Source organism: Myotis yumanensis, unplaced genomic scaffold, assembly GCF_028538775.1.
Source record: "Myotis yumanensis isolate MYYU_CA2020_CCGP unplaced genomic scaffold, mMyoYum1.0.hap1 SCAF_13, whole genome shotgun sequence".
NCBI classification, from domain to species: domain Eukaryota; kingdom Metazoa; phylum Chordata; class Mammalia; order Chiroptera; family Vespertilionidae; genus Myotis; species Myotis yumanensis.
This window is the reverse complement of record NW_027223764.1, coordinates 55317382-55342321: the sequence shown is the minus strand read 5'-3', so window position 1 is coordinate 55342321 and position 24940 is coordinate 55317382. Positions and strand designations below refer to the sequence as shown.

At 38.8% G+C, this 24940-nt stretch overlaps 1 protein-coding gene across 2 annotated transcripts in view; it reads left to right on the top strand.

Annotated features, from left to right (window-relative positions):
- Positions 1-24940, top strand: part of ZFAND4 (zinc finger AN1-type containing 4) — an 81397-nt gene that overhangs the window by 40259 nt on the left and 16198 nt on the right. For both annotated transcript variants that reach the window (XM_070431972.1, XM_070431973.1), the window contains exons 4-6: positions 1869-1936; positions 6196-6382; positions 16449-16596. In XM_070431972.1, coding sequence (XP_070288073.1) covers positions 1869-1936; positions 6196-6382; positions 16449-16596 — 403 coding nt within the window. The remainder of the gene's footprint in view (positions 1-1868; positions 1937-6195; positions 6383-16448; positions 16597-24940) is intronic.

Sequence of the window (24940 nt, the reverse complement as noted above, 5' to 3'; positions counted from 1 at the left end):
TATATGTTCCCGTCTTTTTGTATCTTCCTCTATTTATATTTTCAATGTCCTATAGTTTTCCAAGTACAGGTCTCTTACCTCCTTAGTTAAGTTTATTCCTAGGTATCTTATTTTTGTTGTTGTTGTTGCAATGGTAAATGGGATTGTTTTTTAGTTTCTCTTGCTGAAAGTTCATTATTGGTATATAAAAATGCCATTGATTTCTAGATGTTGATTTTGTAGCCTGCTACCTTGCCGAATTCATTTATTAGGTCCAGTAGTTTCCTGGTGGAATCTTTAGGGTTTTTTATGTACAATATCATGTCATCTGCAAGTAATGAGAATTTTACTTCCTCCTTTCCAATTTGGATGACTTTTATCTCTTCTTGTCTGATTGCTGTGGCTAGGACTTCCAATACTATGTTGAATAAGAGTGGTGAAAGCGAACATCCTTGTCTTGTTCCTTTTCTTAAGGGAAAAGCTTTTAGTTGTTGACCATTGAGTATTATGTTGGCTGTAGGTTTGTCATATATGGCCTTTATTATGTTGAGGTATGATCCCTCTACTCCCACTTTCCTGAGAGTTTTTATCAAAAAAGGGTGTTGCATTTTGTCAACTGCCTTTTCTGCATCTATTGATATAATCATGTGATATTTATCTTTCAATTTGCTTATGTGATGTATCACATTTACTGATTTGTGGATATTTAACCAGTCTTGCATTCGAGGAATAAATCCCACTTGATCATGGTGTATGATCTTTTTAATATATTATTGGATCTGATTTGCTAATATTGCAGATGATATTTTATTGAGTTGTGTACATGAAACCTTTTTGGTTTGGGGAACCAATGTCACCCCAATACATTTAATTAAAAAAAGATATGTTGGCTCAGTACCCCATATTACCTGATCCTTGTCCTTTGAATCTTTGTTTTACTTTTTCATTATTCACTCTAAGCCAGCGGTTCTCAACCTGTGGGCCGCGACCCCTTTGGGGCTCGAGTGACCCTTTCACAGGGGTCGCCTAAGACCATCAGAAAACACATATATGATTACATATTGTTTTGTGATTAATCACTATGCTTTAATTATGTTCAATTTGTAACAATGAAATTGGGGGTCACCACAACATGAGGAACTGTATTAAAGGGCCACGGCATTAGGAAGGTTGAGAACCACTGCTCTAAGCTATTAATCTCCTTCCTTTTTAGATCTTTCTCTTCTGATCTTGCATTCTTTGCTTTTTTCTTTGAATATTGACCCAATTCTCACCTGAGTAGGTTTCTTTTCTTTCCATTTTCACAAGTATTGAGTGAGAGAGTATTGCTCTTCACCACCTCTTTCATTTTCCATTAAGGCCTTCTTCCATTACTAAGTGGGACTGTGCATACCAGTGATTGCAGATAGACTGCCTGACATTTTGCCTTTTTCCCCTCCCATAAATCTTCACTCTTAAGAAAAGAGCAAAAAGGCAATATGGAATAGCTGAAAGAGCATCGGGAGACCTTGTAGATTTACTGTTTTTCTGTTTCCTATTTTACTAAATATATCTGCTATTTTCTAATACTTTGGGTCTTGAATAAGAATCTGTTTTCTTAGGGCCTCTTTTTCCTTACATGTAAAATGAAGAGGTTAAGCCACATGGTCACAGATCCTTTCCAATACTTTTATTCTGAAATTTAATGTCATATTTAAGGATTATGAAAACTTCTTCACTTTTTCATTATTTAAGAAGTAAATAAATTAACATTTTATATTTATGCACATTGCTATATCTATTTTTAGAGGACAGGCACTATGCCTGGTAAAGCAGCAATAATTATGTACATATTTAACAGTGAGTGTATTTTGATGATTGTAGTTTATTTTTTTATTAATTATCCACAGCATTTCAGAAGGCTGTACCTTGAAGCTGGTACTGGCTATGCGTGGTGGACCTATAAATACTAGAAGAGGTAGGCATATGTTAAAATTATGTATATTAAGCACTTTCACAATAACAATCTTTAAGCCAGTCGGTGTTTTTATGTTTTGTAGTAAGGTTCTCTTTCTGCTCTTAGGTTTAGAAGAACCACATTTGTTTTTAAAGGCATTGTTCTTTAAAGCCTAAATGAACAGTGGCAGGAACTCATATACTAGAAAGTCTAATGATTCATGATTCCATCCAGGGAGATTTAAAAATAAACCTCATCATTCTAGCTGGTTTGGCTCAGTGGATAGAGCGTTGGCCTGTGGACTGAAGGGTCCCAGATTTGATTCCGGTTAAGGGCATGTGCCCAGGTTGCAGGCTTGATTCCCAGTAGGGTGGTGCAGGAGGTGGCCGATAGATGATTCTCTCTCATCATTAATGTTTCTCTCTCTCTCTGAAATCAATAAAAATATATTTAAAAAATAAATAACTAAAAATAAACCTCATCAATATAGGGAAGGGAAATGGAATGGCATAATACAAATATGTTGTTATTGTGATTAGGTTCATTCCAGTCTTGTTGTTTGTTTTTATCCACTGATTCTTTAATTCCTGGAGTAATATTTTTTAAAAATATATTTTTTAAATTGATTTCAGAGAGGAAAGGAGAGGGAGAGAGATAATATATAAACATCAATGATGAGAATTATTGATTGGCTGCCTCCTGCATGCCCCCTACTGGGGACCGAGCCCACAACCTGGGCATGTGCCCTGATGGGGAATCAAACTGTGACCTCCTGGTTTCTGGGTCAACACTCAATCACTACGCCACACCAGGTGGGCCTGAGGTAATGATTTTTATAGAAACTTCTTGGATATCTGTTAGCCTTGTCTATGATGTATTTGGGTGTCATGGATATTATCATGGCCCTGTTGAATCCTTTTTCAGAATGTGGGCAGTCCTTGGGAGTTTATTCATTCGTTTGTTCGTTCATTCATTCAGCAAATACATTTTGAGCATCTACTAGATGTTCAGTGCAATATTTTATGGGAGAAAATGTCCCTAATTCATGAAGGTACTCACAGTAAGTGTGTTAGGAATGGATGTCATTTTAAGCAGTCATAAATGCTGTGGAGGAAACAGGGTAGTATGATAGAGTCTGTGGAGGCAGGGTGATAGGAGGATGATTGGGGAAGGGCCCTGGGAGAAGATGATGTGAGCAGAGACTTGATCAATGAGAAAGTTCTAAGCACGGGGAGAATTGGGAGTGTTTACATTGGCCCCTGATTCAGGTATGCCACATGAATCCCACCAGATAGAGGCTCCCAGAGACTGCTTAGAGCTGTCCTCTTTTTGGGGAAGGACTTCATAGTTGTTTGAGCCTTCTTTAATCAGAAAACTGAATTAAGTATTGAGTCCACTGCTGGCTTATTTCTTCCACAAGTCAAATTTTATCCCCATGCTTCAAATTTTAGTTAAAAAATAAAGGTATAACCATCTTGTTCCTAACTACTTCAAGAGGATTTTGAGAGACATGTTCTTTTTGCTGTTTAATTATTTTGGATAAGTTATAAAAGATGAAAATAAGGTTAGAGCTGATTAATTAGCATTCCTAATATTAGGGGCTGTCTATTAACATGAAATTCTCATATGTGACATAAGTTGATGTCTGTAGTACCGATTCTGAGGGTAGTGCAAGACCCTAAAGCGTTTCCTGGGTCATTATTGTAAGATAGAATTATACAGTGTTTAATGACATGTGAACTCCATTGTATTATATTTTTGAAAGTTGGTTATTTGTGTATACTATTTTCTTTAAACCAGGGTTTTAATCAGAGCACCTATTTTTCTTACTAGAATTAAAATTATTTTATGTTTATGAGGAGGAGTGTAAGTGCTACAGATTCTGAGTTAGAAATATATGTATTTTTAAAACTTAAAAAATTTAAAATGACATGCATCACTACCCTTTGGTAGTTGAAGCTTTGTAATACCTTCTTTCCCTACAACATTTTGTGCCTTATTTGTAAATTGAAAAATCAGCACTTAGAAATTATCTGTTTTTTAATATTTTAAATTAAGTTTTTAATAATTTTGCCTTTATCGAATCAACATTTTTAAAATTAAAAGCTTGATGTTGTCTACCTTACATCATTAAAATCTTTGTCAACCCAGATATAAAACTTCTCCATATGGTATTTGAGAAACCATGGGTTTTTTTTAGCTATTTAGTCTTATTTAAAACTTATGGTTTAGAAAGTACCTTTATCATCTGAGTTCCAGTAAGTAATATTTAGCTTAAAAAATTTTTTTAATGAACCATTATTAAAACAACATAGAAAATACTTTCTTTCCTAAAACTAAATTTTATCTTAAACTATATATACAATGTTTTATACCTGATATAATCTAAGTGATTTTTCTGTTATGAAAATGTGTGGACATATATATACATATGTGTATAAGCATATTAAATCCCAGTGCCTCCCTAAGAAAGGCACACTATGTTGATTTAAGTAAGGCTTTCATGTGGCATTAGTAATGACAATAGCATAGGTTTTTATTTCTCATGAACATAATGTGGAAAATATATCATTAACTTAAAACTGGCAAGAACTTGTTTTAAAAATGTCTCTTAATATTTATGCATTTTGTGTCTATGAAAGAGTCAATCAAAACATCTGAACATTTAAAAACTATTTTTATTGATTTCAGATAGGAAGGGAGAGGGATTAAGAGATAGAAACATCAATGATGAGAGAGAATCATTGATCAGCTGCCTCCTGCACAGCCCACACTGGGAGTTGAGCCTACAACCAGGGCATATGTTCTGACTGGGAACCGAATTGTGACCTCCTGGTTCATAGGTCAATGCTCAACTACTGAGCCACACTGGCTAGGCCCCAAACATTTTTATAAAATAAACTAAATCCTATTATATTTCTAAAGTTTTTGTGTTTTAGTAGTGGTGGTATTGAATTTAGAATATGAGAACATCTTTAATGTTTTTACCTTGTTACTTTCAGAGTTCAACTTTTCTTACAATTTTTTAAAAGAATAGTGCAGCACTGTGATTCTGGTAATAAGTAAGCTACTTGAATGAGAGTTATGGAGTTTGAGAAATTATTGCTTCTTTTAGGAAAGAGCAAATGTTTCTTCAACTTGTCATGAGCATGTCTTTAGGAACTATTTTATTTCCTGTAACCATTACTTAGACACCCAAGTGTGGAGTTCAGGGTTTTTTAGAACACTCACCCTGTGAGCCAGCAATCTCTTCAGGCCAATTCCCACCACAGGAGCAGAATCTGTGGCTGCTGTGGACAAGAGCAGGTTGTAATATCATTCAAACCCGAGGACATCTTTGTCTTCTAGAGCCCGTCAGCAGTGAGGGCTTTGCCCCAGTCCTGTGCTCTGCCTGGGCACATGGATGTATTCTATTCAAGAACAACTCGGCTCCTGGGAAGATGCTTTTAATAAACAACATTCTGACCATTATACACATTGCGGTTTCAGTACTTAAGTGGCCCCCTTGTTTCTGAATTACTGGGTACTTTTAAAAATATATATTTTATTGATTTTTTACAGAGAGGAAGGGAGAAGGATAGACAGTTAGAAACATCGATCAGCTGCCTCCTGCACACCCCCTACTGGGGATGTGCCCGCAACCAAGGTACATGCCCTTGACCAGAATTGAACCTGGGACCCTTTAGTCCGCAGGCCAACGCTCTATCCACTGAGCCAAACTGGTTAGGGCCTACTGTGTACTTTTAATTACCTGACTGTACGTCAAGAAACAGCTCTAAGAGGACTCAGCCTATATATAAAACCAGAAAGAAGAAAGATTCAGATGCTTCTCACTTCTAATATGTCTCCTAATTATGTGTGTGTTTATATTTTAATATAAAGTAAGTGGGATTTATATTGCTTTTAATTGTTGGTTGATGGAACCAGTATTGGAAAATATAGGAAGCAGAGGTGTCAAGTGAAAGCAATCATAGATAATTATGTCGTAGAGTCAGCAACTATACAGACTAGTGGTATAGGAAAAACCTTGTGTATCTTTGTACCTAACACAATAATGCATTTCATTTATTTCATATTAATACAACATAGGGAGTGCTGTATTAACTATAAAAGACCAGACACTTTTTGAGGAATATTTTATATATATATATATGTATATATATATATATATATATTGCACAGGGTTGTTCAAATTCATAATATTATGTCCTGTCACTGTACCAAGATGCATAAAACTTGATATAAATTGAAAGCTTGTTTATCAATTTTTCCATTTGTAGTTCCTATGGAAGACCCACTTAGGGAGATGGCTGAGTACATGGATTCCAGTCAAGACGAGGTCTGGGAGAAGACCTCCTACAACAAACAAGTTACATTTTTGGTATACCGAGAAGGAGAGCAATTGAATTTCTTTCGTGTAGTAGATAGGGGAGATGGCACTTTAACACCATTATCTGAATCTTTAAGGTAAATAAATAGGTTTTCATTTGCATGTCTCACTTATAAAAGGATAACATCATACAATATACTCCTTAAACCTTTATGTTTACCTTGTTTTGTCAAAATAATCTTATTATATTCACAAGACTGACTAAATTTCCTGCATTCTTCTCTATTCCTGTGGCCCCAGGTATGTGATTCTGAAATTGCCCTTTATATGATTAATACTTAGAGAGTAATTTTTAAAACTGAAATTTATTTTTTAAAAAAATATGTTTTTATTGATTTTAGAGAGAGATGAAGGGAGAGGAGAGGAGAGGAGAGGAGAGGAGAGGAGAGGAGAGGAGAGGAGAGAGAGAAACATCAATGTAAGAGAGACATTGATTGGCTGCCTCCCATATACGCCCCAACCTGAGATCAAACCTTCAACCTGGGTATGTGTGCTGACTGGGAATTGAACCAGCACTGGATGATGCTCAACCAACTGAGCCATACCAGCCAGGGCTGAAATTTCTTTATGGAATAAGATTTTTCATACAAAATATTTATTTCTGTAACATTATGAAACTAAGATGTCTACTAGATTAGACTCTTGTTATAATAGTGTTGTTATAATAGAAAGGATTGAATCTAAAATTACTAGCTTTTTTCAAAATTTAACTCTGCTGCTTAAAGGTGTATAAATCTTGCCCTAACCGGTTTGGCTCAGTGGATAAAGCATCGGCCTGCAGACTGAAGGGTCCTAGGTTCGATTCCGGTCAAGGGCATGTACCTGGGTTGCGGGCACATCCCCAGTGGGGAGTGTGCAGGAGGCAGCTGATTGATGTTTCTCTCTCATCTATGTTTTAAACTCTCTGTCCCTCTCCCTTCCTCTCTGTAAAAAAATCAATAAAATATATTTTTTAAAAAGGGTGTATAAATCTTACTTCTCCAGTCTTGTTTTTCTACTCTAATAAAGGGGGGAAAGTTATATTACTTATAAAATTAGAAAGATACAACCTAAAGGTACTTAGCTAGGCAAAACAACATTTAGAAGTCCAACTAGGTAACCTATAGGTTTTTGTGCACTGTCTTATTATGATTTTTTACTGCCTTTCACTTAAGTCACTAAACTTTTACTGAACTTTTTTAGCGTGTTTCTACACTAGGCACTAGGTTACAAAGATGATTACTCTTCCCTCATGGAACATGCAATCTGCTATAAATATACCTGTCATACACTGTTGGCAATTGTTAAGAAGGATAGCAGCATCTCTGGAAAACCAGATGAGAGGGGCTTCATTTTGCTTGAAAGGAAGGGAGTTAGGGACAACCTCTCAAAAGAAGCAACTGTAAAAGAGGAGTAGGAGTTTGCCAAACAGAGAAAGGAACAGTATTGTAGGTAACTAAATTTAATCCACAGCCTAAAAAGCTAATGGCAAACCATTCATGGAAAAGATAACTGTAGCCTGGAGAACAGTGTCTGAGGGTCTGGAGTCCTGGCACAGTTTAGCTGGGAGCTCTGCTCAGGCTTCCACAAGCTGCAATCATGGTTTTGGCAAAGGTGAACTCTTCTCTGGAGGCTTGGCTGGGGAACATAATCTGCTTTCAAGCTCAGTCACAATGTTGTCATAATTCATTTCCTGGTGGCTCTATGACTGAAGGCCTGGTATTTTTTTGCTGGCTATTGGCTAGAGGCTGCCCACAGCTCCCTTTTGATGAACTCAAAGTCAACTGATTTAGGACCTAACTTATATCTGCAAAATCCTTTTATTTTTCATCTAATCTGTTGGCTAGATGTAAATCATAGGTCATGCCCATGCTCAAGGAAGGGTAGGAGAGTATATGGGTGTGAGCATCAGGGATCGGGAATCATGGGGATTCCTTTAAGATTCTGGCCACCATAGAGTGCTGTGGGGAAGGAAGATTAGACTCCTTCTTTGTGGCCACAGAGAACAGACTGTAACAAACGAGTGTTGACTGTTGATTCTTTCTTTTTTAATATAATATATACTTTTATTGATTTCAGAGAGGAAGGGAGAGGGAGAGAGAGAGTAAGAGAGAAGAGGAGGGAGAGAATGAGAAAGAGAAACATCGATGTGAGAAACATGGATCGGATGCATCCCTTACACACCCTGACTGGGGCTGAACGAACAACCTGGGCATGTTCCCTGACCGGGAATCAAACTGGTGACCTTTCAGTACATGGGACGATGCTCAACCAACTGAACTATTCCAAGCAGGGCTCGCTTAAGTTTTTAACTTTTGAAGGCATGACTTTATATATGTGATCACAGTAAAGCTAGTTGTCAAAATGACATTACTACAGTATCAGTTTCTCATGTAAGTACTGTTTTGCCTTGTAATATTAGGTGGAATTCACTAAGAAACATTATCAAGTTCATAGCAAAGCTAATTTCCAAAGGCACTTAGTGTTTATATTAGCAGTTGAAGGCAGTTCTTTTCATTCAGAAAAATTCATTATCATCCCTGAGGTACAAAAAATCACAATAAAATTACTGTCAAGCCATTGAACTGACGGCTAAATCCAGGAGACAAATGAAGTTTACCATTGAATTACTGGTTCAATAACACATGATAGATTCAAATATTAGCTCTAGAAGACCTGCTTATGAATAATACAATGAGTAACCTTAGGTGTTAAACACCTTACATTTTCATTACCTTTGTAAATTTGCTAAGCTCTTTTTTTGTTCTACACATATTTTTACTCCATTAATTGTAGCGGATTCAGTTGTACTGAATTAGTGTTTTAGCAACTTCTTTGAAAATATTCTTAACTCTAGTTGTTTTATGCAGCCTTTTCAAAGAGGCTAGTTTTTTCACTTACTTCAAACTTGGTATTGATGCCCAGAATAAATTAAAAAAGCTGAACAGTTTCAATAACTTATGTTGACTCATCAAAAGCCAAGCAAAACAACTCCAAATAACATGCAGTATTTTTTTGTTTTTGTTAATCCTCACCCAAGGATATTTTCCCACTGATTTTTTTTTTTTTTTTTTTTTTTTTTTTTTAGAGAGAGTGAAATTGAGGGGGAGAGACAGAGAGAGAGAAACATCGATGTGAGAGAGAGACATCGATTGGTTGACTCTCGCATGTGCCCTGATCAGATGGGGATCAAGCCTGCAACTGAGGTATGAGCTTTGTGCCCTTGACCAGAATTAAATTGGAACCTTTTAGTTCCCGGACCAATGCTCTATCCACTGAGGCAAACCAGGTAGGGCAACTTGCGGTATCCATATAATAAAAGCCGAATATGCTAAGTATCCAGTCATCCAGTTGTCCAACCAATCAAAGCGTAATATGCTATTATGCTAAGGTCACTCAGTTGCTCGCTATGACATGCACTGACCGCCAGGGGGCAGACAGTTGACTGGTTGATCAGTCACTATGGCGTGCACTAATCACCAGGGGGCAGACACTCTGACCAATAGGTTAGCTTGCTGCTGGGTTCCAGCCAATCAGGACTGAGCGAGATGGGCCAGACATGGCCTGGAGCCCTCCCGCAGTCCCTCCCCAGCTGGCCAACCTCCCGCATCCCTCCCCAGCCCAGATCATGCACTGGTGGGGTCCTACGTCCTGGCCTGCGCCCTCTTGCAATCCAGGCTGAGTGACCCCCCCCACCCCGAGTGCATAAATTTCGTGCACCAGGGCCTCTAGTTTTTAAATAAACTATTTTTTTTTTAAATCTTTATTGTTCAGATTATTACATTTGTTCCTCTTTTTTCCCCCCATAACTCCCCTCCTTCCAGCTCCCACCCCACCCTCCACCCTCACTCCCCACCCACTGTGTTCATTCATAGGTGCATGATTTTTGTCCAGTCACTTCCCGCATCTCCCACACCCCTTTTCCCCCCAAGAATAGTCAGTCCATTCCCTTTCTATGTCCCTGATTCTATTATAATCACCAGTTCATTCTGTACATCAGGTTATTTATTCACTTGATTCTTAGATTCATTTGTTGATAGATGCATATTTGTTGTTCATAATTTGTATCTTTACCTTTTTCTTCTTCTTCCTCTTCTTAAAGGATACCTTTCAGCATTTCATATAATACTGGTTTGGCGGTGGTGAACTCCTTTAGCTTTTCCTTATCTGTGAAGCTCTTTATCTGACCTTCAATTCTGAATGATAGCTTTGCTGGATAAAGTAATCTTGGTTGTAGGTTCTTGGTATTCAGCACTTTGAATATTTCTTGCCATTCCCTTCTGGCCTGCAAAGTTTCTGTTGAGAAATCAGCTGACAGTCGTATGGGTATTCCCTTGTAGGTAATTGAGCCTCTTTCTCTTGCTGCTTTTAAGATTTTCTCTTTGTCTTTTGCTCTTGGCATTTTAATGATGATGTGTCTTGGTGTGGTCCTCTTTGGATTCCTTTTGTTTGGGGTTCTCTGCGCTTCTTGAACCTGTAAGTCCATTTCTTTCTCCAGGTGGGGGAAGTTTTCTGCCATTATTTCTTGAAATAGGTTTTCAATATCTTGCTGTCTCTCATCTTCTGGCACTCCAATAATTCTGATATTAGTCCGCTTAAAGCTGTCCCAGAGGCTCCTTACACTATCTTCACACTTTCGGATTCTTTTTTCATTTTGCTTTTCCAATTGGGTGTTTTTTGTCGAATCTTTGGTTTGATTCTTGAGCTCCTCTGGTCTGCTATTGGGTATAATATTCTTTATTTCAGTCCGTGTATGCTTACTTTCTAATTTCTTTATCGTAGCATCGAGGGTCTCATTAGTTTTCGTGAGGCTCTGCACAAATTTATGGCAAGCCCTCAAAATTGCGATTCTTAGCTCCATATCCTCCATTTCTGTCATGTTTTTTTGTCTCCGCATCTTTTATGCTTTCTTGGTGCACCCCCTTGTGGTCTCTGTGCGCAGTCTTGTTCTAGCCAAGCCTTAATTGTTGTAGTTAACACTAGAGGGATTTGACCACCAGGCCGACTGGCTGTAGGAATCAGCTGTGCGGAAAACGTCTGTCTTCTGGGGAGGCGCTAATCCAGCCTTTGCCTGAGGCGATCGGCAAATGGCTGTGCGCAGGGCTTGGGCGGGCGGGATCAACAGGGCAGGGGGAGGGAGCCGCTATGGCCGCTCTCAGTCCGTCCCCAGGGGCTCTGCCTCTCTGTCCCAGCAACCGCTGCAAACCTCGGAGGGGCCGTAGCCAGACAGTCCCGCTTCTCCCGTTTGAGTCTGGGTCCCTAGAGACTCGCCCGGATCTGTAGCCCAGAGTCTGAGACTCACTCCTGATTGAAAACGACAACCGCGCCCTCAGCCGCCAGCCCGCTTTGCGCGCGCACCACCTCACCACCGCACCACCGTACTTTTAAATTTTCCACACTGCGCCTCCTCTGAGCGTCGGAATGCTGTTGTTTTTGCTTCTAGTTGAAGAGTCTCTCCTCAGCCAGCCTTCCTGTGGTTCTGGTTGATGTCCGTCCCGACTTTTAGTTGTATTTTTGAAGTGGTTGTTTACTGCGGCAATCTCCGGTGTTTACCTATGCCGCCATCTTCGATTCTCCCCTTAAATAAACTATTGATGTTACTTGCAATGATGTCAACTCTTTGAGAAATTGCTCTTGCCGAGTAGTCTTTAAACAAGTTTATTTTTTTCTGGACGTGGTTTAGTTAATTCTGTATTGGGAAACAGATTTTCTTGCTTTCCTAGTAAATAAACCACTTAGAAACTTTTTTTGGTTATAGTCTCATTATTTATTTATTTATTTAATTGCTTGTTTGCTTGTTTATTTTTAATCTTCACTCAAGGATATGTTTAGAAAGCGGAAGGGAGGAGCAGAGAGACAGAGACAAAGATAGACAGACAGAAAGAGAGAGAGAGAGGGAGAGAGAGAGAGAGAGAGATGAGAGAAATATCAATTGGTTGCCTCCCGTGCATACCCCGGTCTGGGATCGAACCCACAGCCTAGGTAAATGCCCTGGGAATCAAACCACAACCTTTTGGAGTACAGGATGATGCCCCAGCCAACTGAGCAATCTGGCCAGGGCCATCTTTTATTTTTTTGAGGCAGTTTTACTATGATGAGATGTTCCATTTCATATTTTTAAAATTTTCTGACCATTGCTTTCCTGCAATGAGACCTTAGTCTGGTAATGTCCAAATATGTTGTTTTTCTCTAGCATAGCTACAGTGTTATTACATAATAAACAAAATGCTTTGCCATTTAATTGATAGCAAAATAATTCACTCTCTACTGTGCCTTAAAACTAACTGCAGCATTCGAAGGCTACTTTTCTTGTTTTGACATGTTGGATATGTACTGGTAATTAAAAAAAGTCACTGTACAGTGATACACATGGCACTCAAAATACTGTTGAATTATGACTATGCCACTGTGATCTGCAGTGTGCCAAGCCACAGTGCAAAGCAAAGACAGCCCCATACAATTCTGTTGCGGTTTTTCAACTCTGCCACTGTAGTGCAAAATCAGCCACATGTAGTATGTGATCGAGTGATATGGCTATGTTCCAATACAACTTCATTTATGGACACAAATTAGAATTTCATACAATTTTCGCATGTTATAAAATATTATTTTGAGTGTTTTTCAACTCTTTAAAATTGTAAAAACCACTCTTGGCTCACGGGGCATGCAAAATAAGTGGTGGACTGAATTTGGCTTGTGGCTATAGATTGCTGACTCCTGCTCTAAGAAGAAACAGAGAATTGGGTGCTTATTTGATTCATTGCAGTACAAAATCTAGTATCGTTTTTAGTGTCAAATCTTTTTAGTTAATCATGTCACCTTCCTGCTTTTCTAAGTGTGATGAAATAGAGGGAGGCATTGCAAGACCTAATTAATAGGTAACTTTTCTGTGAAAGTCATATGAGGACTTGGATTCTTGATGAACAATATTCATCTTGAAATAAATATTGCATTTGCTCATCTCTTATTCTTTAATCATAGTATTAGATTAAAAGATATAGATAAAGTTAGCCTCATTTGGCTCAGTGGATACAGCATTGGCCAGTGGACTGAAAGGTCCAGGGTTCGATTCCGGTCAAGGGCACATACCTTGGTTGTAGGTTCCTCCTTGGCCCGGGCCCTGGTCAGGGCTTGTACAAGAGGCAACCAATCAATGTGTTTCTCTCACATCAATGTTTCTCTCTGTCTTACCCTTTCTCTTCCACTCTCACTAAAAAATCAACGAAAAAATAACCTCAGGTGAGGATTAACAACAAAAAGATACAGAAAAGGTTAAATATAAGCATTCAAGAAAATATTGAGGGAATTTGTATTCCTAAGTGAATGCCCTATGTGCATGTATTAAAACTTGATTTTCTACTGGTAAAAAAGAAAATATTTAGAAATTCAAGAAAATACTTAGAATATTTAAATATAAAGAAGGATATTTTAGATTAAATTTATAAATTACTATGTTATCCTAGTGTAGTTATATTTTTCCAACTAGAAAAAAATTATGATTGACTTCTAACTGATCTCATGAATCTAGGCTTTGTGAGGGAAAAACACACACACAGTTGTGTGATTATTTTAAAAATATTAGGTGAATTTAAAAGTGTTTTTACTAGTAATCCTCTAAAACGTATCTAGTGAAATATTTTATCATAATTGTACTTTTTTACATACACACACAGGAAAACAGTAAAGGACCAGTTTGTTAGCTTTTTTAATTTTTAAAATATTTTTAGTAAGGTTGAGTCACAAACCTCTTTCAATATCAGTATGGGTAAGTTGAAGCTAAAATACCACAGAGCAGTGCCTAAAGTTCAATTATTTCAGGGTAACCAAGAGCAGAGTACACTGAGTCCTTCCTTCCACCTCTAAGGGTGAACTGGCAGAAATCTTCACTCAAGCCTCCATGTCAGGTAGAGTTAACCTCAAGACAAGGCCTTCACATACTACAGGTTCTGTTCCTTTTTTGGGTACTGTTGTTTGGTGCCTGGGAAAGCAACAGGAAATAGTATAAAGAGTAGACTTTGGAACCAGATAGGGATTTGAATGTTAGGTCCACCATTTATTAGCTTTCTGGCCAACAAAATTACTTAACCTCTCTCAACTGCAGTTTTATTTATAAAATGTGATATAATCTTATATAGTTTTGTAAAGGTTATAAATAATATGTGGAGAGTACCTGGCAGAATAGGCACTTAGTAAATGGTAACTATTAATTTAGTGTTGTGCCTCTTGTGTCGATTTTCATGCGGTAGAAGGCATCTACAATAGGTAGAAGTAATTGTCACAAGGCACATACTAGGAGACGAATTGGTTATGGGATTAATTCCTGTCATTCTTCCTTCTAATAGTCATGCCAGCTGTGCATTAACCAGCCCTCAATTTCACAATATCATCCCTTTCACCGTATAAAGTTTAGGAGTGGATTATTCACCCTCCTCTTTGCCTTTGTGTGGGAGGAGTATGTGTTTCGGAAGTGCTATGGAATATGCCTTATCAAGGCTATCCAAATAGTTTTCATTCTCACAGCCGTATAGAATAGGAAATCTTATTAACCCTCAGATTCTTTAGCACAGATACATTAGATTTCCTATAAGTAAACAAGTCCCAGTGACTAACACATTTTTTTTTCCTGTTTCATTTAAAACTTTAGTCATTCTTCAAACATGGTGAGCTTGTGGTTTGTTTTGTTTTGTTTTGTTTTGTTTTGTTTTGTTTTTTAAACCTTTACCAACTTAATTTTCTCATTGTTGAAAAAGCTAAATTTCTCCCTGGCTGGTGTTGCTCAGTTGGCTGGAGTGCCATCCCTTACACCAGAAAGTTGCAGGTTTGATTCCCGGTCAGGACACATATCTAGGTTGCAGGTTTGATCCCCAGTGGGGAAGTCGGGAGTGTACAAGAGGCAATCAATCAATGTTTCTCTCTCTCTCTCTCTCTCTCTCTCTCTCTCTCTCTCTCTCTCTCTCCCCCCTCCCTCCCACCCTCCCTCCTGCTCTCTCTCAAATTAATAAGAACATATCCTCGAATGAGGATTTAAAAATATTTAAAAAAGAAAAATCTGAATTTCAATAATGTTTGTGTTCAGTTCAACAAACATTTTTTGAATATGTGCCAAGCATTGTGCCAGGTGCTAAGACTAGGAAGATGAAAAAGCCTAGCAACTGCTTTCAACCTATACATACGGTGGAGAAAGAGGGATAGATACGTAAATATAAATATGAAGATGGTGTGATAAATGCCATTGCGTTGTGTAGTCAAAGAAAAGGGATCCCAAATAATAATCATGTTAAGATTTGAACAAATGTCATGATGATTAATCAATATTTGAAATGTTTTACATGGTTAATAATTTGTGTCATGACTTGCCTGGGGTGTCTTTTTCATTTAAAATGTATGCTGTTCTAAACATGCTAAGAAAAATCTTAAGTTATCTGCATTTTTTGTTGTTTTTCTTTTTTTTTTAATATATATTTTATTGATTTTTTTTTCCACAGAAAGGGAGGGAGAGCGATAGAGAGTTAGAAACATTGATGAGAGAGAAACATCAATCAACTGCCTCCTGCACACTCCCCACTGGGGATGTGCCCACAACCTGGGACCCCTTGGTCCGCAGGCCGATGCTCTATCCACTGAGCCAAACCAGTTAGGGCTGTTGATGTTCTTTAAGAAGGGAAACTGTTCAGGTGACACCTATGTGTGAGTTCCTTTTTTTTTTTTAACTTTTAAGTGAGAATCCTCTGAGGATGAATAAAAATCAAGACTTCTTCTCTGTGTCAATTTCTTTTTCATTCTGGTTAATGGAAATTTGATCAGCTTGTGGTCTGGGTTGCACATTACCAGCCTTGGCTAATAAAATGAGTCAGATCATTCTTGTGGATTTTGCTCCTGTAGGAAAGGTATAGCCAAAAGGAACTTCACTTATGCTCTCTTGACTTCAGAAAAGCTCAGCTGTACTAGAATTTTCAGTAATGCTAGATTGTGATACTTAGCCCCATTAACTTTTTTCTCCTAAACTATATTTTTAAAAATACATTTGTCTTAAATTTACATTGACAAGATGGATTTATTGCTTTGTCATTAGCAGCATCTATAGTTTCTATTACACACAGAGTATTTTTAGTCATTGGGCATGTGTCAGGCACATAATAATAGTAATTATCATTGTCTTTGCAGTGGTGGGTCAGTGTATAATTTGTATACTGATGAGGATGAAGAGATTGAGCCTTCTCCTTCTGGGCAACAGATAATTGAAAATTCAATCACTATGAATAAGATGAAGCTGCTGAAGGCTAAGATGGAGAACATGAATCTCAGCAAAAAGGTGAAGCTGTGGGCACTTGGCCAGGCCTTTCTCTAGTTCAGGGGTGGGCAAACTTTTTGACTCGAGGGCCACAATGGGTTCTTAAACTGGACCAGAGGGCCGGAACAAAAGCATGGATGGAGTGTTTGTGTGAACTAATATAAATTCAAAGTAAACATCATTACATAAAAGGGTACGGTCTTTTTTTTTTTTAGTTTTATTCATTTCAAATGGGCCGAATTCGGCCCACGGGCCGTAGTTTGCCCACGGCTGCTCTAGTTTATCCCTGCAGGGCTCACGTATTGATGTCTGCTAGGAATTGTGAAAAATTATTTATATTTATAAAATATTATTCATCTCAAGTTTTTGGCCTCAGTAATTTATTGAGATGTTAAAAGTGATGAATTGTTTTGTATAGACTCGCAACAAATTTAATGTGATTATATTGCACTTAAAGTAATTAATGATTTTTAAATTGTCATAGGTCTAAAGCTGAGGATAATAATAGATAGCCTAATCTTAATCTTACAATTATTTTTAATGCTGCATTTATATTTTCTTATTATGGATATCTTTGTCTGGGTGTTGACAAAGAATATGCCTATGTTCAGCTGCAGTAGATATTGTCAGTTTCCCAATGTGATTCCAAAGTAATTGAGCCAATTTACATTTTGTCCCATATGAGTAAGACTTGCAGTTTTCATGCATTCTTACTAGTGTTTGGTAGGTCATCTTCTATTTTTGTCATTCTGGTTGATGTGTAGAGCCATCACATCACAGTTTTAATTTGCATTACTTTTACTAATGAGGTTGAGCTCCCTTCAGATGTTTATTGAGTATTTCGATATCCTTTTTTGCAAACTGCCTTTTCAAAGATTACCCGTTTTTCTATTGAGTTGTATGTTTTTTGCTTATTGATTTTTTTGTTGTTAATCCTCACCCAAGGATATTTTCCCATTGGTTTTTATTTTATTTTATTTTTTATTTTTTTAGAGAGAGTGGAATGGAGGGGGAGAGACAGAGGCAGAGAAACATTGATGTGAGAGAGACACATCAATTGGTTGCTTCCCACACATGCCCCAACCAGGGCTGGGGATTGAGCCTGCAACCGAGGTACATGCCCTTAACTGGAATCGAACACAGGACCCTTCAGTCCAAGGGGCCGATGCTCTGTCTACTGAGCCAAATTAGCTAGGGCTGCTTATTGAAAATTTTTTTTGAGATCTTTATATAGTCTAGATATAAATCTTTGTCTCAAATATAATACACGTATATATATGTATATACACATATACATACATATGTATGTATATGTACATATATACATATATATATACACACACACATACACATCTCAGTTACTTTGCTTTTCACTCGATTAATAGCGTGTCCCATTTTCTTTATTGAACTATATGTACATATAATAAAATTCACAGATCTTTAATGTACAGCTTGATGAATTTTTACATTAATGTAAACTCATGTAGGAACAACTAAAATTAAAATGGACCTTCCTCTCCAGTTTTCCTTATAATCTTTCCTAGTCAATACCTACCTTTTCCATTTCCAGAAATAACTACTGTTCTTATATTTGTCACCATAAATTAGTTCTGCCTATTTTTGAACTTTGTATAAGTGAAATAATATGTTCCCTTTCTCCTTTTTTTGGCCTGGTTTCTTTTGCTCAACCCGTAATAGCCTTACAACTCATTGTGCTGTTGTATGCACCAGTTCATTCTTTTTACTGCTGTGTGCTATTGTACTGTGTGACTGTACTTATGACTGTTTCTTCTCCTTTTGACAGACATTGGGTTGTTTCTAGTTTTTGGCTTTTCAGCAATAAAGCTGCTTTGAACATTTTTATACATGTCTTTGGTGGACATACACACTCTTCTTTGGGGCATGTACCTAGGAATTGTCTTATAGTCATGGGGTAGGTATATATGTAACTTTAGTTTCTGTGCCAAACCGTTTTGTCAAGTGTCTGAATCAATTGACACTCCCATCAGCAACACTAGAGTTCTAGTTTGTACCACATCCTTAACACTTGGTATTGTCAGTCTTTATCATTTTAACCATTCTGGTGGGTGTGTAGTGATTTTCATTTATATTTCTCTAATGAGGAATAATGTTAAGTTTTTCATATGCTTATTGGCCATTAAGATACTGACTTTTGTACCAACTGTTTTTATATCATTTTGTATATGCATCATATTTTTATAAAAACCTTGACTTGTCAGTACCTGTTAAAGTCCTTTGCTCACTTTCTAAATTGGGTCTTCTACCTTTGTTTATTGTTTTTTTATAGGCATTTTGATACTATGAATATAAGTTTTTTGTCAGAAGTGTGATTTATACACAGTTTGCTCTTTTACTTTCTCATTCTTTTAGTAGGCATTCTTTATTTTAATGTATGCTAACTTACCAGTTTTCCTTTATGATTATCAATTTTTATAGCCTTTAATAAAGTCTTTACCTTCCACAAGGTCTTGAAGACATGCCTTGTGTTTTTCTTCAAAAGCTCCATGATTGTTCCTTTCTCACTTAGATTTACAATCCATTTGAAACAAAACCTTTTTTAAAATATAATATGAGGGAGGGTGAAGAAAAATTTCCCACAATCCTAAATATTTATGCACCTAACAACTAAACTTCAGAATATATGAAGCAAAAGCTACAAAGATAAATAGACAAATTTATAGTTATATTAGAATACTAGAGGCCCAATGCACAAAATTCGTGCAAGGGGCTTGGCCCTTGCAGACTGGTGGCTGCCTCGGCCCTCACAGCCCCGGCTTCATCTGGAAGGTTGTCCAGAAGGATGTCTGGAAGGTCGTTCAGCTGTCCTGTCTAATTAGCATATTATGCTTTTATTATTATAGAAGATTTCTACGTTTCCACTCTCAGAAAATGGATAGAAAAGATAAACAATCAGAAAGGATACAAAAAGGCTTGACAATACCTCCTTGTCCTAACTGACATTTATAGAATACTCCACCTAATGACAGCAGAATATATTTTTAAAAAGTTCACTCAGAACATTTACTAAGATAAACTGTATACATGCTAGCAAATAAGTCCCAATATTTTGAAAAGATTCAAATTACATAAAAATGCTTCCTTTTTTTTTTTCAATTTTCTTGGTCTTTTTTCTTTTTTTTATTTTTATTTTTATTTATTTATTTATTTATTTATTTATTTTTATTGTTCAGATTACATTTGTTCCTCTTCTCCCTCCCCCATAACTCCCCTCCTTCCAGTTCCCGCCCCACCCTCCGCCCTCACTCCCCACCCACTGTCCTCATCCATAGGTGCACGATTTTTGTCCAGTCTCTTCCCGCATCTCCTATTCCCCTTTCCCCCCCAAGAATAGTCAGTCCATACCCTTTCTATGTCCCTGATTCATTATAATCACCAGTTCATTCTGTACATCAGATTATTTATTCACTTGATTCTTAGATTCACTTGTTGATAGATGCATGTTTGTTGTTCACAATTTGTATCTTTACCTTTTTCTTCTTCCTCTTCTTAAAGGATATCTTTCAGTATTTCGTATAATACTGGTTTAGTGGTGATGAACTCCTTTAGCTTTTCCTTATCTGTGAAGCTCTTTATCTGACCTTCAATTCTGAATGATAGCTTTGCTGGATAAAGTAATCTTGGTTGTAGGTTCTTGGTATTCAGCACTTTGAATATTTCTTGCCATTCCCTTCTGGCCTGCAAAGTTTCTATTGAGAAATCAGCTGACAGTCGTATGGGTATTCCCTTGTAGGTAATTGAGTCTCTTTCTCTTGCTGCTTTTAAGATTCTCTCTTTGTCTTTTGCTCTTGGCATTTTAATTATGATGTGTCTTGGTGTGGTCCTCTTTGGATTCCTTTTGTTTGGGGTTCTCTGCGCTTCTTGGACCTGTAAGTCCATTTCTTTCTCCAGGTGGGGGAAGTTTTCTGCCATTATTTCTTCAAATAGGTTTTCAATATCTTGCTGTCTCTCATCTTCTGGCATTCCTATAATTCTGATATTAGTCCGCTTGAAGCTGTCCCAGAGGCTCCTTACACTATCTTCACACTTTCGGATTCTTTTTTCATTTTGCTTTTCCAGTTGGGTGTTTTTTGCTTCTTCGAATTTCAAATCTTTGGTTTGATTCTTGTGCTCCTCTGGTCTGCTATTGGGTATAATATTCTTTATTTCAGTCCGTGTATGCTTACTTTCTAATTTCTTTATCGTAGCATCGAGGGTCTCATTAGTTTTCATGAGGCTCTGCTCAAGTTTATTGCAAGCCCTCAAAATTGTGATTTTTAGCTCCGTATCCTCCATTTCTGTCATGTTTTTTTGTCTCCGCATCTTTTATGCTTTCTTGGTGCACCCCCTTGTGGTCTTTGTGCGTAGTCTTGTTCTAGTTAATTGTTGTAGTTAATACTAGAGGGATTTGACCACCAGGCCGACTGGCTGTGAGAATCAGCTGAGTGGAAAACTTCTGTCCTCTGGGGAGGTGCTAATCTAGCCTTTGCCTGAGGCTATCAGTAAATGGCTGTGCGCAGGGCTTGGGCGGGGCGGGATCAACAGGGCGGGGGGAGGGAGCAGCTATGGCTGCTCTCAGTCCGTCCCCGGGGGCTCTGCCTCTCTGTCCCAGCAACCGCTGCAAACCTCGGAGGGGCCGTAGCCAGACAGTCCCGCTTCTCCCGTTTGAGTCTGGGTCCCTAGAGACTCGCCCGGATCTGTAGCCCAGAGTCTGAGACTCCCTCCTGATTGAAAACGACAACAGCGCCCTCAGCCACCAGCCCGCTTTGCGCGCGCACCACTGCACCACTGTACCTTTAAATTTTCCACACTGCGCCTCCTCTGAGCCTCGTAATGCTGTTGTTTTTCCTTCTAGTTGAAGAGTCTCTCCTCAGCCAGCCTTCCTGTGGTTCTGGTTGATGTCCGTTCCGTCTTTTAGTTGTATTTTTGAAGTGGTTGTTTGCGGCCGCAGTCTCCGGTGTTTACCTGTGCCGCCATCTTCGATTCTCCCTGCCAAAAATGCTTCCTTTTTAACTTTATATTTATTGTTGTCACTATTACAGATGTCCCTCATTTTCTTTTGCCCACCTCCACCCAGCTGCCACACCTTCCCTCTGGCCATCACCACACCATTTTCTGGGTCTATGAGTTCTTTAGCTAATTCCTTCACCTTCTTTCATCTAGTCTCCCCCCACCTCCCTGTGACAGCTGTCAGTCTGTTCCATGTATCCATGCCTCTGTTTCTGTTTTGCTCATCAGTTTATTTTGTTCATTAGATTCCACATATAAGTGAGATCATATGGTATTTGTCTTTCTCTGACTTGCTTATTTTACTTAGCAAAATCCTCTCTTACTACAACGAAATAAAACTAGGAGTCAATAACAGAAAGATACCTGGAAAGTCTAATATTTTAGAACTAGAGGCCAGTGCACAAAAATTTGTGCACTCGGGGGGGAGGGGGGTCCCTCAGCCTGGCCTGTGCCCTCTCGTAGTCTGGGACCCCTCTGGGGATGACTACCTGCTGGCTTAGGCCTGCTCCCTGGGGGATTGGGCCTAAGCTGGCAATCAGACATCCCCCTGGCAGCCCGGCAACCCTCGGGGGATGTCCACTTGCCATCGGGGAGCAGACCTAAGCTGCAGTCGGACATCCTTAGCGCTGCTGAGGAGGCAGGAGAGGCTCCCACCACCACCGCTGTACTGGCAGATTATTGAATTTGGTGGCATATAATCTTTTATAGTATTCTGTATCATCTTTTGCATATCTGTGGAGTCCATAACTTATTTTGTATTTCTGATTTTGTTTATTTGAGTATTTTCTCTTTTTTCCTTAGTGAGTCTAGCCAGGAATTTGTTAATTTTATTAATCTTTTCATTGAACCAGTCACTACTTACATTAATATTTTATATTGTCTTTTTGGTCTCTATTGAATTCTGCTCTTATTATTTCCTTTCTTCTACTGGTTTTGGGTTGCTTTTTGTTCTTCTTTTTCTAGTTTTTTAAGATCTAATGTTAGGTTGTTTATTTGGAATTTTTCTTGCTTTTTAAAGATAAGCCTGCAATGATATAAACTTCCCTCCTACTACCACTTTTGCTGCATCCCAAAAGTTATGTTGTCATTCTCAGTTGTGTATGTATCATTTGATCTCACCTTTTTTTTGTTTTTTGTTTTGTTAATCCTCACCAGAAGATACTTTTTTCTATTGATTTTTAGAGAGTGAAGGGAGGGAGCAGGGGATGGGAGAGAAAGAGAGAAATATCGATGTGAGAGAGAGAGACATCGATTAGTTGCCATCCACATGTATCCTGACTAGGGTGGGGATTGAACTTGTAACCCACATATGTGCCTTTGACCAGGAATTGAACTTGTGACCCTTAGGTTTCAGGACTGACACTCTAACCACTGGACCACATTGGCCAGGGCTGATCTCTCCTTCTATTCTTTCTTTGACCCAGTCATTCTTTAGTAGCATGTTGTTTAATCTTCACATATTTGTGGGTTTTCCCACTTTTATCCCAGTTGATTTCTAATTTCAAAGCATTGTGATTAGAGAACATGCTTGGTACGATTTCCATCTTTTTATATTTGATGAGGCTATTTTTTGTGTTGCAGAATACTGTACATCCTTGAGATGGTTCCATTTGTACTGGAGAAGAATGTATAATCTGGTGTGCTGGGATGAAAGGCTCTGTATATGTCAATTATATTCATTTGGTCCAATGTGTCATTTAAGGCCAATATTTCCTTACTGATTTTTGTTTGGATGCTATATCCATAACTGTCAATGGGATATTTGGGTGCCCTCCTGTCATTGTGTTTTTGTCAGTTTCTTCCTTTAGTTCTGTTAGTGGTTGCTTACTGAGTCTGCCCCTTGAGTGTGTCACTCATGGATGTGTAAAGTTGTAATCTGTTATGGTCTGAAGCTGTTCACCAGGTGCACTGGCTCTAGGCCAGTGATGGCGAACCTTTTGAGCTCGGCGTGTCAGCATTTTGAAAAACCCTAACTTAACTCTGGTGCCGTGTCACATATAGAAATTTTTTGATATTTGCAACCATAGTAAAACAAAGACTTATATTTTTGATATTTATTTTATATATTTAAATGCCATTTAACAAAGAAAAATCAACCAAAAAAATGAGTTCGCGTGTCACCTCTGACACCCGTGTCACAGGTTCGCCATCACTGCTCTAGGGCCTCCAGGGAGGTCCAAAGTCAGCCACTGGCTGAGGCCACCCCACAGGTGCTGCAGAGAGATTTGCAGATGCTTGCTATTTGTATTGGGTTTGGAAGTGCCCAGGCAGGACCCAGCTGTGAAGCAAGGCAGGCTGGTGCTAGTGCAGGGTCTTGGGCCTTTTATTGATGGGTTTGGAGCATGCTGACCCAGCTGCAGCTTGTTTCAGCAAAGTGAAGCCTGAGCCAGGACAGGCCATTCAGATGGAAAAGCTGCAAATTGGATGGGGCAGGGTCTCAGGGAATCACCAGGGTGGAGCCAAAGTGTGAGCCTGGCTGATGAAGACTCATATGTATATGGCTGCTGGTCAGCCCTGTGACAGGGGAGGTCCCAGCACAGGAACAATGACCCCTGTGAGCACCACCATCTAGGAGAAAGCTGTCCCGGAGTTCCTGTCCCGGTGCCAGACAATCCATTTCCTCCCCGTATGTGTCCCGGAACCCCAAAGCTGCCTTGTGCTGGAGCTCAGAGGGATGGAATCCAAGTAAGTTTGTGCGCCAGCCCTTTAAGAGAAACACCTGGGTCTCCAGCAGCCTCCACGTCACGCAGCCACAATCCCCACTGGTTTTTACAGCTCAAAGTTATGGGGACTTCTCTTCCCAGCTCTGGAACCCTGAGTTGGGCATCTAGTGTGGGGCTGAGACCCCTTGCTCCTCAGGGCCGCCTCCGCAGCGATCTCCCTCCAGACCAGCCCGTTCCGCTCCTCTGCCCCTCCTACCTGTATCAATGTGCCTTCTTCACTTCTCGAGTTGTAGGACTTCCATTCAGCCAGCTTTCAGGCTGTTCTGAATGGTGGTTGTTTAGTATTTTAGTTGTAATTTTGATGTGGCTGTGGGAGGCGGCGAGTATGGGCGTTTACCTACGCTGCCATCTTGGTTCTCCCGTTTATTGATTTTAGAGAGAGAGAGAAACTTCAATGTGAGAAACACTTTCTGGTTTCCTCTTGACATGTCCTGAGTGGGGATCAAACCTGCATTTCAGGTCTATGCCCTGACTGGGAATCGAACCCGCAACCTTCTGGTGGACCAGATCATGCTCCAACCAACTGAGCTGCCCAGCTAGGGCCAAAAGTGAGGATTCTGTGTGGCAAAGTAAATTACTTATGTCAGTCCCCCTCTTCTCTCTGTGTAGTGAAA